The sequence below is a fragment of the Polyodon spathula genome, chromosome 2 (assembly GCF_017654505.1).
Source record: "Polyodon spathula isolate WHYD16114869_AA chromosome 2, ASM1765450v1, whole genome shotgun sequence".
NCBI lineage: Eukaryota > Metazoa > Chordata > Actinopteri > Acipenseriformes > Polyodontidae > Polyodon > Polyodon spathula.
Window position 1 is genome coordinate 60,269,513 of NC_054535.1, and position 13,655 is coordinate 60,283,167.

The following is a 13,655-nucleotide window of genomic DNA, read 5'->3' on the forward strand; positions in this document are numbered from 1 at the left end:
CTCCTCATTCTGCATTTAAAAGAAATGCAGTTTTTTCATCATTACTAATTCATCATTACTAATTAGAACGAGAGACAGAATCTCTCTCCTGACCTGTGAGGGTGCTGTGTCATGGAAACAGAGTGCCCTGGACAATTCATTCCCAGGGTTAGAAGGAAGTCGGTTATATAGAAAGGGAGTGGAGCTACGATACACTAAATCAATGAACAACATGGCAGCTGCAGATTGGAGGAGCGGTTGCACTAGTTAACCAAGGGGTCATGATTGACAGTACAAAAGGGGTATAGTAAAGTGATCTGCTCCTTATTATGGTTAAGCTGAACCGGAAGGAAAGCTATGAATTATTATCGTGAGTGTTTTATTTGTTTATGGTAGTGTCTAAAGAATATAATGTTTGTTATTATTAAATGGCTGAACACGATTGCCAAAGGCCAGCACTTACATGGACATCACTGCACTTTGTTTCATGAATAACTATTTACACCACAAGCACTTTAGCACACACTGTGGACTTGTGTTTGTGTTTTGTGTTACGTGTGGGTGTTTAACCTTTAGCGGTCCATTTAGTCAGCGCCATTCAGACGCGTCAGGTCCAATTTATTTTCACACGGGCTGTTTATTTTACATGCACTGTTTAAAAGTATTTTTTTTCAAAGTAAAGCAGGTTTAAAAGGCACTGCATATCAACAGGACACTCTACTGTATCTCCAGCCCTGCCCCACCCCTTGTTCACTGTATTTATCACATACCTCTTCATAGTAGTACATACTGATAAATCCTTTCCTGATCACTCGTTTTATCACCAAACTCCTCAATAATACGATCCAAGTCATTACTTTATTACTATAACATTTCAAAAAGCTCTGCAAATGTCTATGATTTTCTTTGAGTGCTGGACATATAAGCAGCTATCTTGTTTTTTTTATGTCTGTGTTAAGTTTGTGGTGCAGGGCCTGAGTGTATTGCTCTTGGCTCCTATCAATCTCACTTGGTCATTGAAAGGTTTTCTTTGCTTTATCCAGAGAAAAAACGACTAGAGACCTGCGCTTGATGTCTTTTTGATGGTGGTCTGACATAGGACCGCAAAGGGTTAAGATCAGGCCTGTTATTTTGGGACCAAACCATAGATTAAAACAGAGCAATACATGCTACTGTACTGCCTGCTAATATTGTTATTATTTACTGCATTTGGGTCAGACCAATTGGATTATAAAATAAATTATCACTGCACCTAGGTTATTGTTGTCTGTCTGTTCATTGATCACTGCTGCGTTCCTGCACCTCTACACAGGTAACCACTTTGCCACACCCTGTCAACATTTCAGCTCTATCAGATGCTCTTCAATATCACCCAATCGTTTTTAGTTAATTATCTAATTTCTGGCCTTACTATTTTTTTTGACTGGTTTAAAATCCAGCCATTCTTCTATCATTTGTAAAAACCTCCAATATACTATAAAAGAACCAGAAGTTGTCGATTATCTCACCAAGGGCCCATTTTCAGCCCCTCCCTTCCCTCAATGCCACATTAATCCTATTGGAGTAGCTACAAGGAAAATGTCAGGCAAGAAGCGCCTCATCATCGTCCTCTCTCCCCCTCGTGTCTCTTCTATCAACAGCATTAATTCTCTCACTCCTTCGGGTCAGTTTTCTCTTCATTACATCACCATATCTGATCCTATCCAACAAAATATCAGGACAGGGTTCCTGCTTAGCTAAAGCAGACAATTCCAATGCCATGCCTATACCTTCTCTCCATTATCTTTTTGGTATCTGCTGAACGGGGCAATTTTATACTTTGCTACTACACTAACTTTCAGATGCTGCAGCAGACCTAAGATCTTTGATTCACTCTCAGAAGCCCTCTGCTGGATTCTACTCAATATTAATCGCATCCCCTTTCTGCCACACTTATTGGACAACTTTCTCATTATATCTCCTTCATCAGCCCCTCCAGCTGAAGTACTCTTAGAACTCAACTCAGCAGTCGGAGTTCCCCTCTTAGAGGAGAAAACCATCGGTCCAGTTCACTTTCAAGTCCCTAGGAATAACTTTGGATACTATTCGATTTCAAGCCTGACTGTCTCTCGATAAATTGGAAGACATTCGCTGTCTCATTCAATTTTCACTCCTGGGACATTTCAACTTTGCAATTCACATCATTCCTCAAGGTAGGACATTTATTTATTGTCTTCTCGCTCTTTCGAAAACTCAACTCAACTCTCACATTAATATTACACTGAAGCCAGGAAAGACATGAGGATGCGATCCTCTCTCTACAGCACTGGAACAGCTTGTCTCTGATTAACAATGATTTCATTCCCCATGACCTCTCACACCATATGCATGCTTCTTCTATTGGTTTTGGCAGAATTTTTCTTAAATGAATGGTTCTAAGTTGTCTGGCTTCCTGAAATCAATCTTCCTCCTCAGCTTCCTCCTCTGCCTGTCACTGGCTGAAAAAACCCAATCTGCCCATCTTGCAGATGCTACTGTGTGCCTTTAACAATAAGGATTAATTGCGCTTCTAGCAGACTAGATCACTTACACGTTGCTGGGTGAAAAAAAATTATTGGAACCTCATGACAGCTGTGTTATGTCTTGACACAATATTGAACCAATCAGAGAATTGAAGGGGCGGGTTTTTTCTGTTAAGTACTTTGAGAGGCTAAAACGTTAGACTGCTAAAAAAAATAACAGATTATTTTCAAAGCAAAAATAGTGACAATGAATGCAGGGTTTTCAAAATAAGCCGCTGATCGGCGTAGTCCACCACCTTACTATATTTGTGCCAGCTTAAGATTTTCGGGTATTATCATTCAGTCCATTTTTTTGTCATATTAGTGTACTGTAAGGTGATATATAGTGTATAATAGATACATATGCACCAAAAAAAAGAGTGTTCCTTTTGTTGTGATATCGTAAAAATTATGTACCCAGGTGCTTGTGAGAGATATTGGGGGTTCATGTATAGCGGCTGTTTGCATTTAAAGGCATGATGGGATATCAGCAGAACACCTGTCAGCTCATACACAATTACAAATGCTTAAGTGCAGAGGAGCTGGATTATTACACTCTGGTTTCATGCAACAGTTATGATGGTGACCAAACGTGTTTGAGCACTGTTGTGTAAAAAATTGTTAAAATGAACAGTTGCATTCAAAAAATATGGGAAAGTGGAAAAAATAAACATCCATTAACAAGTGAAAAGGTTACTGTTTTTTTTGCTTGTTTTGTTATTTTGTTTGAACTCCAATAACCCTACATTATCTTTCCCCAGTCAAATCGTAGAGTGCCTAAATAAGCACGGTAATTTACCAGAATAAAAAAGAAAATGTAGAACATAAAAAAGAGCAACCAGATACAGTCAACGAAAGACAACACATCATTCAAATTCTTTTTCATATTATATATTTAAAGTAAGGCAAGTTTATTTTTCCATTAAAAGAAGAACCCTGTTACAAGTATCACTAATAACACTGCTGACTCTCATTTTCAGATCAAACCTTTCCCTCTACCCATTCCTCCATTCAGTGAACTGAATAGAGGAATACATTCGCAATCTTTTGTCTTCAGCTCATTCTAAGCCGTCCTTCTTCCTCAATCACACTGTCCCATTTTTCCGTATAGGTGCAGCAACATCAGCAGCAACATCAGCAGCCAACATTAAAATCAACCAGTTCTTCCTCACCAGTGGAATGTTACATTCACTCTTCTATCTTCGATATCATTCCACTAAACAAAGTATTGCTAGCATGCCCAGAGTGGGGGCAGGACCACCAGAGGTTTCCTCCCCCAAAAGGTGGGTTTTTTCCTCTTCGCTGAGCAGTTAGATTAGTTAAAAATAATAATAAAATAATTGTAATTAATTAATATTAGTAATTTAATCACTAACTTTTCTAACTAACAATGTTCTCTTTTATTTGCATTGGTGGCACTGTTGCGGGGAGCTTGGGGTCCTATTTTGGGGGCAAGTGTAGCTAACTACATCACCTTGCCCTTTGAGAGGAAGGTTCCCCACTGGCCAGAAGGGACCCCCGGCCAAATAACTTAACTGTATTTTGTTTTCCATTCTCATGCTAATCTATTCATTTGCACCCGTGCCAGTCTCCCCCCCTCGGAGGGCAAAGCTTGCTCCCAACTTTCGAGCTAGTCATTTGACTCAACTTATCGAAGGTGGTTCTTATAGCTGGGGGAGACCCCTGGCCCTCTTTGTGTTTATTTCCTGAGAAATTTCGCTGAGATATTCCCTTCGCAATGTGTCTAGTACCTCACGGTTGAAAAACAACTCCAAATCGACTAGCTGTGTGTTTCACTGCTCTGGCCTTAAATGTATCTGTTGATGATGAAATCTCTCGGATCACGTTGTAGGGGAGGTCCAATCACACCTTGACTTTGTTTGTAGCTTAATCCATTGAAGAGTAACCAATGTGCGTATGTAAACAAGACAAATATTTGCAAGCGAGATCGCAGTATTATGATTTAGGATCAAGGTTTTAAATTTATAAAATCGAACGAAATGGCGAGCAGTGTTCCAAAGCATCCCAAAAGAAGTTGATTCAGTCTTTTTGAAGTTTTGGAGGAGATGGATAATAATGAAAGTGACGGCGAAAATGATTCAGCATCTGTGAAGCAACCTTTGAAGATGGATTAGAGCCTCTTCAGGATTTGTAAGTATAATGGATCCACACTACATTTTATTATTATTATTATTATTATTATTATTATTATTATTATTATTATTATTATTATGCGTAATTTTCAATATGCATTTTTACTGTAAATGTTATTAGAAAATGCAACCATTTGACTCTCAAGGGGCACATAGATATAAAATGAACAATTTTTATTGCATAGTAAATTGCAACACCATGTCTCATCTGTGCTGTGCTGCTGTATACGGTCCCTGATCTTTACAATGCAATACAAGTTGTAAGAAGTAATTGTTTCTTCCCGGCAATCTTTATTATTTTCTCATTGATGCTCATTGATTTAGATTATTGCATGGGAGTGTTTAGCAAAGTTTTTTTTTTATATTTCCATGATTACAAGGAGTGATGTTACTCACCTAGAGACAGTGTAGGTTTCTTAGCCTTTCAAGATAAGCTGTCTGCCTGCTCCAACAATCACTCACTCAGTTCCTTTGTTTGCCACATGTCAAAGTAAAGATGAAAGGAACTGAGGTGTTTTCAGTCTGGCAGCCTGATTTAGAGCAGCAAATGTGTCTGCAATCTCATTATTATTATTATTATTATTATTATTGACATTTAGCACACTCCTTTAATAACCAATAATCAACATATGTTCACCCTTCAAGAGTGTTTGAATGAGTGTAATCATTTTATTTTGAAAAAAAAATCTCCTCATTATTTTGCTTCTCGACATTTACATACTTTCAAGCAAGTGAGTAACAAAAATACAGTCAGGTACTGAAAATTCAAAGCTGCGTGTAGTAGACATGTTGTGGAAGCACTGGAAAAAATCTGGCTCTTTTCATGTGCTACAAGGTGAAAAAATGACGATAGAATAAAAACAAATGAAAAGCATTTCTTATTTTTTATGTTTTTTTTTTTTTGGCTATCTCCTTCCAGTGTGGTACTGAGTAAGACTTATATCAAATCTGAGTTTTTAGTCCTAATGGCCAGGGGGTTACCTTGAATTCAAGCCCTGAACCATGCCTGTGCTGTCTATACTTTGGAAGAAAACGTGATTTATTTAAGGCCATAACCCTCCAGGTGGAAACTGCCTGTGGGAGGCTGGGGGTTTTACAGGTTAAGAAAGCTGTACAATATCAACAGTCGTGCAAGGCTAAACTGGAACTCAGACAGAAATATTTAAATATACCCTCCTGTAGTTTAATATTCATTTGCATTTTGAAGGAGAATGTCTGTCTAATAGAAAACTACATGGAAACACACACAACCCAAAAGCACTATCAAAATACAGTGATAAAAAGGTGAGATTTATTTTTCTTTTCCATGGAAATTGAGCCTTTGAGTTTCAAAAATAGTTAATCACTGTAAATGCTACTTAAACGTACTGATAAGACCTTGGCCTAAAGAGATGTTCACGTGATTGCCTGGTAGTAGATTCCAATTCGGGTGTAGCTCCTCGCATAATTACAATACTGCCTGCCGTGTGAGACGAAAACATTTAACAAACATTTAATCTGGGAAACTGTCTACATTTATTCAGGGTCTGAAATAGAGCGGGCAGGATTTCCTTTGCCTTATTTATTTGAAAGGCAGAACCCTTAATCCAGCACCATGTACTACAAGCTTTGAAAATGTTGGTAAATAGGTTAATAGCTCCAAAATGACTACCACGTCAGAGAATTGCTGCCTAAAGATTGACTACATTTGAGAAAGGTGAAACCTACATTACTTATATAATATTATCTCAACACATTCTACCTATATTTACATTATGTTAACTAACAAATATTCAAGCTGTTTTCTTAAATCACATTTTAATAAATGTATCAGTTTCAAATCAATTCATTCTAACTGAAAGGTTAGTGAGTTTGTGATCAGCTGCCATGCTACCACGTACAGTATCATATTGAACTCCAACTTGTTTAGGATTGAGAAATAGACAGATTCTGATCAGTTAGAAGAAAGATGACACTTATGTACCTCAGCCATTGGTATCCCCTCAGGTGGGCGACACTGAAGTAGTACTTCCTGTTCCATGGAAACTTCCTTCCCCAAAGGCTCCTGTTCAAAGGTTTTCTTGAGATCTAAAAGCACGTCACAGATACATTCAGTACAATGAACAAGTATGTTGTATTATAGATTTATAATTCAGAATACATTTGTAAAATAGGCCAAACAACATTTGTATGACAGACATACTTTAAAGATCATTTACAGTATTGATATAAAATAATACTATTCTAAACTATTACATTATAAATACAAATTTCTTTGCAACACATCTGAAAGAAATTAGAGCATACTAGTTCTTCCTCTTTTGTGAAGTGTTTTATTTTCTTGTTCAGCACATCTAAATCACAGTTTTCCAGCAGCTTATTATGTCTACATATTATAAATAAGTTATAATAAAGCAGTGCACCCCTTGCATGTCTAATTAAAAGATCCAAAGACATTCCTGTGGCAATCATTCATAGCAATAAAGTGTTGGCACAATATTGTCATGAGTGACGAGTGTGGCAAACAGTTATATTATTCAGTCGCTTCTGAGTCATGAGTTATGAGTCCATGACTTTAATCTTCGAAAAGCACTGAAGCTCCTCTCAGATCGGAGCCTGGATCCAGGATCGAATCCCTTTAGTACAACCCTAAGTATGGCATAATTCAGATTTAATGGGAGGTATGAGAATTGCTCTTAAATATATTTCAAGAAACATTGAGGTTTCCCAAATTAAAATGATACTAGTACTGTATTGGTATAAGAAAATGGTGGGATTTTTTGTATTTTCAGCTTCCTTCCACTTAAAAGATACAGATATAGCTTGAACCTCAAACCGCAGTGCATAAACAAGAATGTAAACAACAAGAAGACAATGGGCCCGGTTTTGACAACACAGGGCAACACGCAAGGGCAAAGCTCAAAGTTGTTGTTTTGTGGTAGTGCTGCAGGGAGTGGTCTGTCCCAAGAGACCGTAATCCGACACCATGTCTTTGCACTGCGCCAATCATTGCCGAATGGGAGGTGAACTCTGATACCCAATCGTTAGTCAGTAAATTTCCTTTAAGAAGATATTTGCACAGTGACGACAACTCAGCAGTTTTGAATGGAGTGTATGAATGTGTGTGAATTAAATTTGAATGTATCCAAAAACTAAACAAAAACTATTGCAGCATGAAATAGAATTTGGCAGCACACAAGCAACTCACAGACAACGAAAGAAATGCTTCACGTCACATTTGGCACAAAACATTGAGCACCCAGGGCAAAAATGGTGAAAAGGGCATGGGAACAGATCAATGCATCTGAAAAACTGCACAAGAGTGTCGAAAACTATTCACTGATGTCCGGCGGAGAAGCAAACACAATCTATAGATGGGGGTCCCTCCACAAGCCAAGCCTGTGACGACTGCAGAGGAGATCATCTGATTCATCCTTCAACAGGAGAGTATAATGGGTACAATGCGTCATATCTTCCCATCTCTTTCCAGATCTGCCTGCAGTAACTGGCAGATATCAGCTATAATTTGCTTGTTAGTCAAAGGCGATGTCTGCATTTGCTGTCTGATAGGCGTAAAAAAGGGAAAACTATTTTGATATCTCGTTCTTCTCTCCCTTTGATGAAGGAATGCTGATGCATATTCCATTCTAAAACACAAACAAACGTAATAAATACTCTATTTATAAAATATAAATATAGATATGTATATATACACTTACATTTTGTCTTAACGTTCCTCTTCTCTTGTTACTCCACATTTCACTTACTTATTCCAACAGTGCTGATGATTGAGCTCCAAATAAGCCTGTCAGATGTCTGCTTCAAAATGCAAATGCAGCACCCAGCACCGTCTTTGTGCCGCATCAAAATCACTTCACAACTAAATGTTAATGACACCACACTTCAAATATGATGACCATTACCACTAGCCCTAAAAGATGTAGAAAAGCATGACTCCAAAATCGCATTCCAGCACAAAAAAGGTTTGTGCCAACTTTGAGCTCCAAAAATTGTCCTTTGCGGTAACGACAGCACTTCGTGACGTCATGAAAATTGGGTCCAGTGAGTTTTTACAGGTCAGCTCAGCTTTACTATGAATAAAACATGACCTAGAGTGAGTCTTTGGAACATTGATAAACTTTCATAATGAAATAATTTGGAATAAGTAATATATCGGAATTAATTTGATATAATAACACTGTTAAAAGTATTTTGTTTTTATCAATGTCTATATGTAGAAAGCTCATTTTGCTGTAACAGTTTAAGTTTACTGTTTCAATTGAAAATGACAAGTTAAACTGTAAGTAGACAGAAACCTCAGTGTAATGACATTAGTAAATAACATCGAGCTATGGTGAATTATAAACTTAAACCATTTTCCTGTTTACGTAAAATAAAGTGTTTTGGATACAGCAACCTAGCTCATCCTCCTCTGACCATCCATTTGCCATTGCTCACCAAAAATACTGTTTCCATTACATGAGAGTAGATGTTAAACTTCATGCCAATTTGAACTCGACTCTAGCCAAGATAAGCATCAACTAATAAGTAGCTTTACAGTAAACTAATGTGATCCATCTGCATCTACATCAATCATGACCATGCTCCAGTGATCCCAGATCCAATTTCATTTTTTGATCTGATTAGTAAAAACTGCCCCAGTTGACTGGCATTTCTACTGGATAGTAGTGTGACCTCCATACTGGCTAGTGATTATACAAATAAATGTTTGAGAAAAAAAAAGTTCTTGTACTCCTGCAATGTGTGGGGAACATCTCCCCGTCATTGAAAAATTGAAGGGGCATGTCTCCTGCGTCCCTCATATAAATTATGCCTATGTGTGCAAAGCTCCTTTTTCTTAATTGTGTCTTAACAAACAACTATGCTCTAATACTTAAATACCATGTTAATTAAATATTAAATTCCCAGCTCTCATTTCATCTAAGGATCAAAATTAATAACCTTGTACTTTTTTTTTTGTCTAAACGCAACTAAGAAAATAAACAAATTATGTTAATTTAAGTGTTCTTAAAGATACCAAAGTTATTTATTTTTCAGTTTTATACATATTGAAGAAAACAATGCATCAGTTTCGTCAATGTATTCCATTTGTTCTTTAGAATGCATTGTATTTCACTACATGATTGTAAAATATGCCTAAATTATAATTTAATTTAGAATTCAAAGACCTCTACAGATGTTTGTTCATTGTTTTACATTCACAGCGACAGTGTCTCCTCTTAGGGTCTAAAGTGGAGATTTAATACTTTTCTAGTTTAGAACATGAGGGATCTCCTCTATCATATTTGTGGTGGAGGAGAAACAGACTTCCAATGCCTTAGTTGGTGACTAATGAAAAGGTAGGAACAAGGACAATTGTCAAACTGAAATTGGATATAAACCAGAGGCATCCTGAAACTAGTAGAACTGTCAAAAAAAGATTAATTGCAGCCTCCCCTGGGCTTTGGGGACAAGTTTAGTCATAGTCAGTACATTCTGTGGATTTAGGAGGGAAGAGGGATTTACTAGGCCAAACTGACTAGAAAGCGAAATCAATGTAAAAAGTATTTTACCGGGGAAAAGCCGCAAGCACCTATCCTTTGAGTTCATCATCCTGAAAGACTGGTTTTAGAGTTCATTAGAAGATAATAAGGCATCCTCTTTTGGTTATGCAAAATCAAGTGCTTCTATCACAGTTGTAACTTAATAAGCACAACATTTAAATTAAATAACTACCTAATCATCCTTTTTTCAGTAGTTACATTTTTTATCTCTACCAACCGGCCTAGATTATTGTATAGAACAATACTTAAAACCCCTGGGTCACAATTGAAATTCTACTTTTATTTTAAATAAAGTCCCAGTTAAGAATGTGTTTAGTGTTGCTCTTCATTCTCAGTTTTATCTGATTCTCATCATAAAAAAAGAAAGTAAGAATACAGTTTCATCAGGATGCTACAGATATTAGCCGAGGCATCACTGGACTGTGGGTTTTATTCCCACTGAGACCTGAGATTCCCAATTAATTTGACTCTAAAAGCACTTATAGATTTAAAGTGCATTGAAATGTGGGATGCAAAAAAATACTACAGACTCTCTTAAACCACCAAATGGCAATGTAATTAATGGACAGCTGGTAGATATTTTGAAAAAATGTTGATCTCTGTTGGCCTTTACTGTTAAGTCTATTGCACATACGTCCAAAACCTTGTATGTGACTGTAGGGTATTCCGTTATAAAAGTAGTTTAGTATGGGTTAAATTACTGTCCATGCTGTTCAACCATGATTTACTACCCAGTCCTCTTGCCACTTAACACTGCCTGTACAACCAGTAATAGACAAAGAGTGTCCTACACATGTATCATTAACAGCAAGTATAGCTTCCAGATCGGACCATTTTAGACATATAGAAACAGCTTTGGCTCAAAGTCCCAGTCCCAGTAGGTGAAGCATACAAAAATCCATTGCAGTTATTTAAACTGAAACCATGCAATATAACAAGGCATTTGTAGCTTCAGGGTTTCTTATCTGGACAAGGTGCCAAGGATTTCAATCCTTTGCTGCTGCAGAATTGTAACCAATATTGGCTCTAATTAATAATTACACTATTAGAGTAAATCAATTGGATGTTTAGGTGCTTTCTTCATAACTTTACCATCAGAATGACCTGTGAACAGAAAACAACACCAAGTAGTGGCATCACTGGTTTGTCTTCCACCAATGGTCTTGTCCTATTCTTGAATCTCACTTGTACCTATTTAAGTTCTAATACAATCTCCACACTAACTATACAGTATATGTATGTGTAGCAGGGGGAGATCTATGCTGACTGCTGGCGTATTCACAGTGCTGCAGGAAGAGGGCAGCAGTCGTCCAACAACCACCTGTGAGTCATGGCAGTGACACGGGGAGGTGGGAAAGTGGGTGTCTGGACTTTCTCTCTCTCTGAATGGCTGGAAGGCGGGTCTTGGGGAGATTGTTAGCCCTATAAGATAATGTTCTACTGTTTCCTCAGGTTTGCCCTTTTAGACGCGCTGTGTGTGCGGAAGCAGTTGTTGAGGACAGAGAAACCAGCTGGGAGAAAGACAGCAATGAACAAGCCAGAGAGTGACAGCGGGGAACCCTTGGGCAGAACCCCGAAGTATTTTTTAGAGCAGGCAGGGAGCTGCTAGAGTAGGTCGGTGATCCGGGTCATGCGGGTAGCGGCGACCGGGATAACGCTGCCGAATGCAGCACTTTTTATTTGTAGTTTTATTACTGTTTTATTTCTCCTTGTTCTTTTCGCCTTCTGTTTTCATTATTATTGAGCACCTGTGAGTGCTCCTGCAGTTAATTCCCTTACCAGCTTTGGTATTTCTGTGGTGCTGTCTATCATCGTTGATAGGCAGCCCACGGACAACAGTGCCCTCTGCGGGTAAAAAGTGAAAGTCCCGAAAATAAAACTGGGCACCTGTGTGGTGTTCCAAGTACAACTGTTCTGTCTCCCGTGTCAGTGAATCACCCACCACCCTTCCACAGTATGAATGAAAGATTTGCTGAAAGTTCTATTCATATTTCTTGTTTGAAGATAAGCAGCATTTTACATGCTGGGTCACAACGACTTTTGCAGTTGGTGCTGATCATATAACCTACAAATGACACTAGAAATCATTCAGCACTGGGCATGAGGGCTGTAGCTCAATGGGTAGAACACTAGATATTGTGAAGGTGGCTCTTTTGATAAGAAAATAAATGAATAAGTAATAGAAATAGTTGCCTACCTATTTTGAATATTAACCTTTAAATATTTAGCCAGGCTGTTTTGAGACTAGGCCTATACAGTGTATATCTTAGTGGTAATATATTTGTTTTAATTAGTCATGGCCACAAAGGAATCAGTATACTCTCATTTGGCCCCAATAAAAATATTCTTGATAACACTGTGACCTGCAATGTCTGGATTGCTTTGTTGGATTTGTAAAATATTCAGAATGAAATCCACCCATTGAGGAATACCGTTGTGCAAAAGTCTGTAACACAAACATTTTCAACTGGGTGTTGCATGGAGCCACAGATAAAGATAAAAAGATAGCCAGAATAATATTTGCCCAATAAAATGTTCTCCTAAAGGAAACAGTTAAACCAAACACCAAATAAATTACTATTCTATTAGCAAGCCAGGTTTGTGAAAGCTTTGATGTGCATAAAAAGTAATTTCTTGGTTTGGAGTTTCCATGTTTTAATATAAAAATATTCTCCTTTTCTAATTAAAAAAACAGTCTTGATATAGAAACTTTTTCTTAAGAAAATCATTTTTTGGCAGTGGAGGAACATCTGGAAGACTATTGGCCAACAAAGTCATTAAGTTGCTATGGATACCCAAGCAACAAGGAGATCAACAGAAATGATCTATCAAGATATAGATTCCTCTCTCTCTCTCTCTCTCTCTCTCTCTCTCTCTCTCTCTCTCTCTCTCTCACTCTCTCATATATATATATATATATATTATATATATATATATTATATATATATATATATATACAGTGCCTATAGAAAGTCTACACCCCCTTGAACTTTTTTCACATTTTGTTGAGTCAGCGCCTCAGAATTTCATGCATTTAAATGAGGATATACTGTTGCCTCAATGGCTAGCGCTAGTAGTGCTACACATAAGAAACAGTCTTAAAGCCCAGTTGTTAAATCTGGACAAAGAAATGCTATTATAATGTCAAAGGGCATTATAATAGGAGCATACTACAGACCGCCAGATTCAGACGGCGAGCAAAATAATCTGTTATACAATGACAGTAGAAATGTGTGTAGCAAAGGAAAAGCCATACTAGTGGTGGATTTCAACTTCCCCCATATAAAATGGGAAAACCCGGTGGGGAGCACCACAGACAAAACTGAAATGGTGGAAATGACAAATGACTGCTTCTAATGCAATTTGTAAAGGTATTGACTAGAGGGGAGGCATGCCTTGATTTAGTCTTTTCAAATAACAAAGACAGAATGACTAAAACA

At 37.6% G+C, this 13,655-nt stretch overlaps 1 protein-coding gene across 1 annotated transcript in view; it reads right to left on the reverse strand.

Annotated features, from left to right (window-relative positions):
* The window catches only part of LOC121298867 (netrin receptor UNC5C-like), a 419,182-nt gene that overhangs the window by 175,754 nt on the left and 229,773 nt on the right, over nucleotides 1-13,655 (reverse strand). Inside the window, exon 4 of the mRNA XM_041226130.1 lies at nucleotides 6,636-6,739. Coding sequence (XP_041082064.1) covers nucleotides 6,636-6,739 — 104 coding nt within the window. The remainder of the gene's footprint in view (nucleotides 1-6,635; nucleotides 6,740-13,655) is intronic.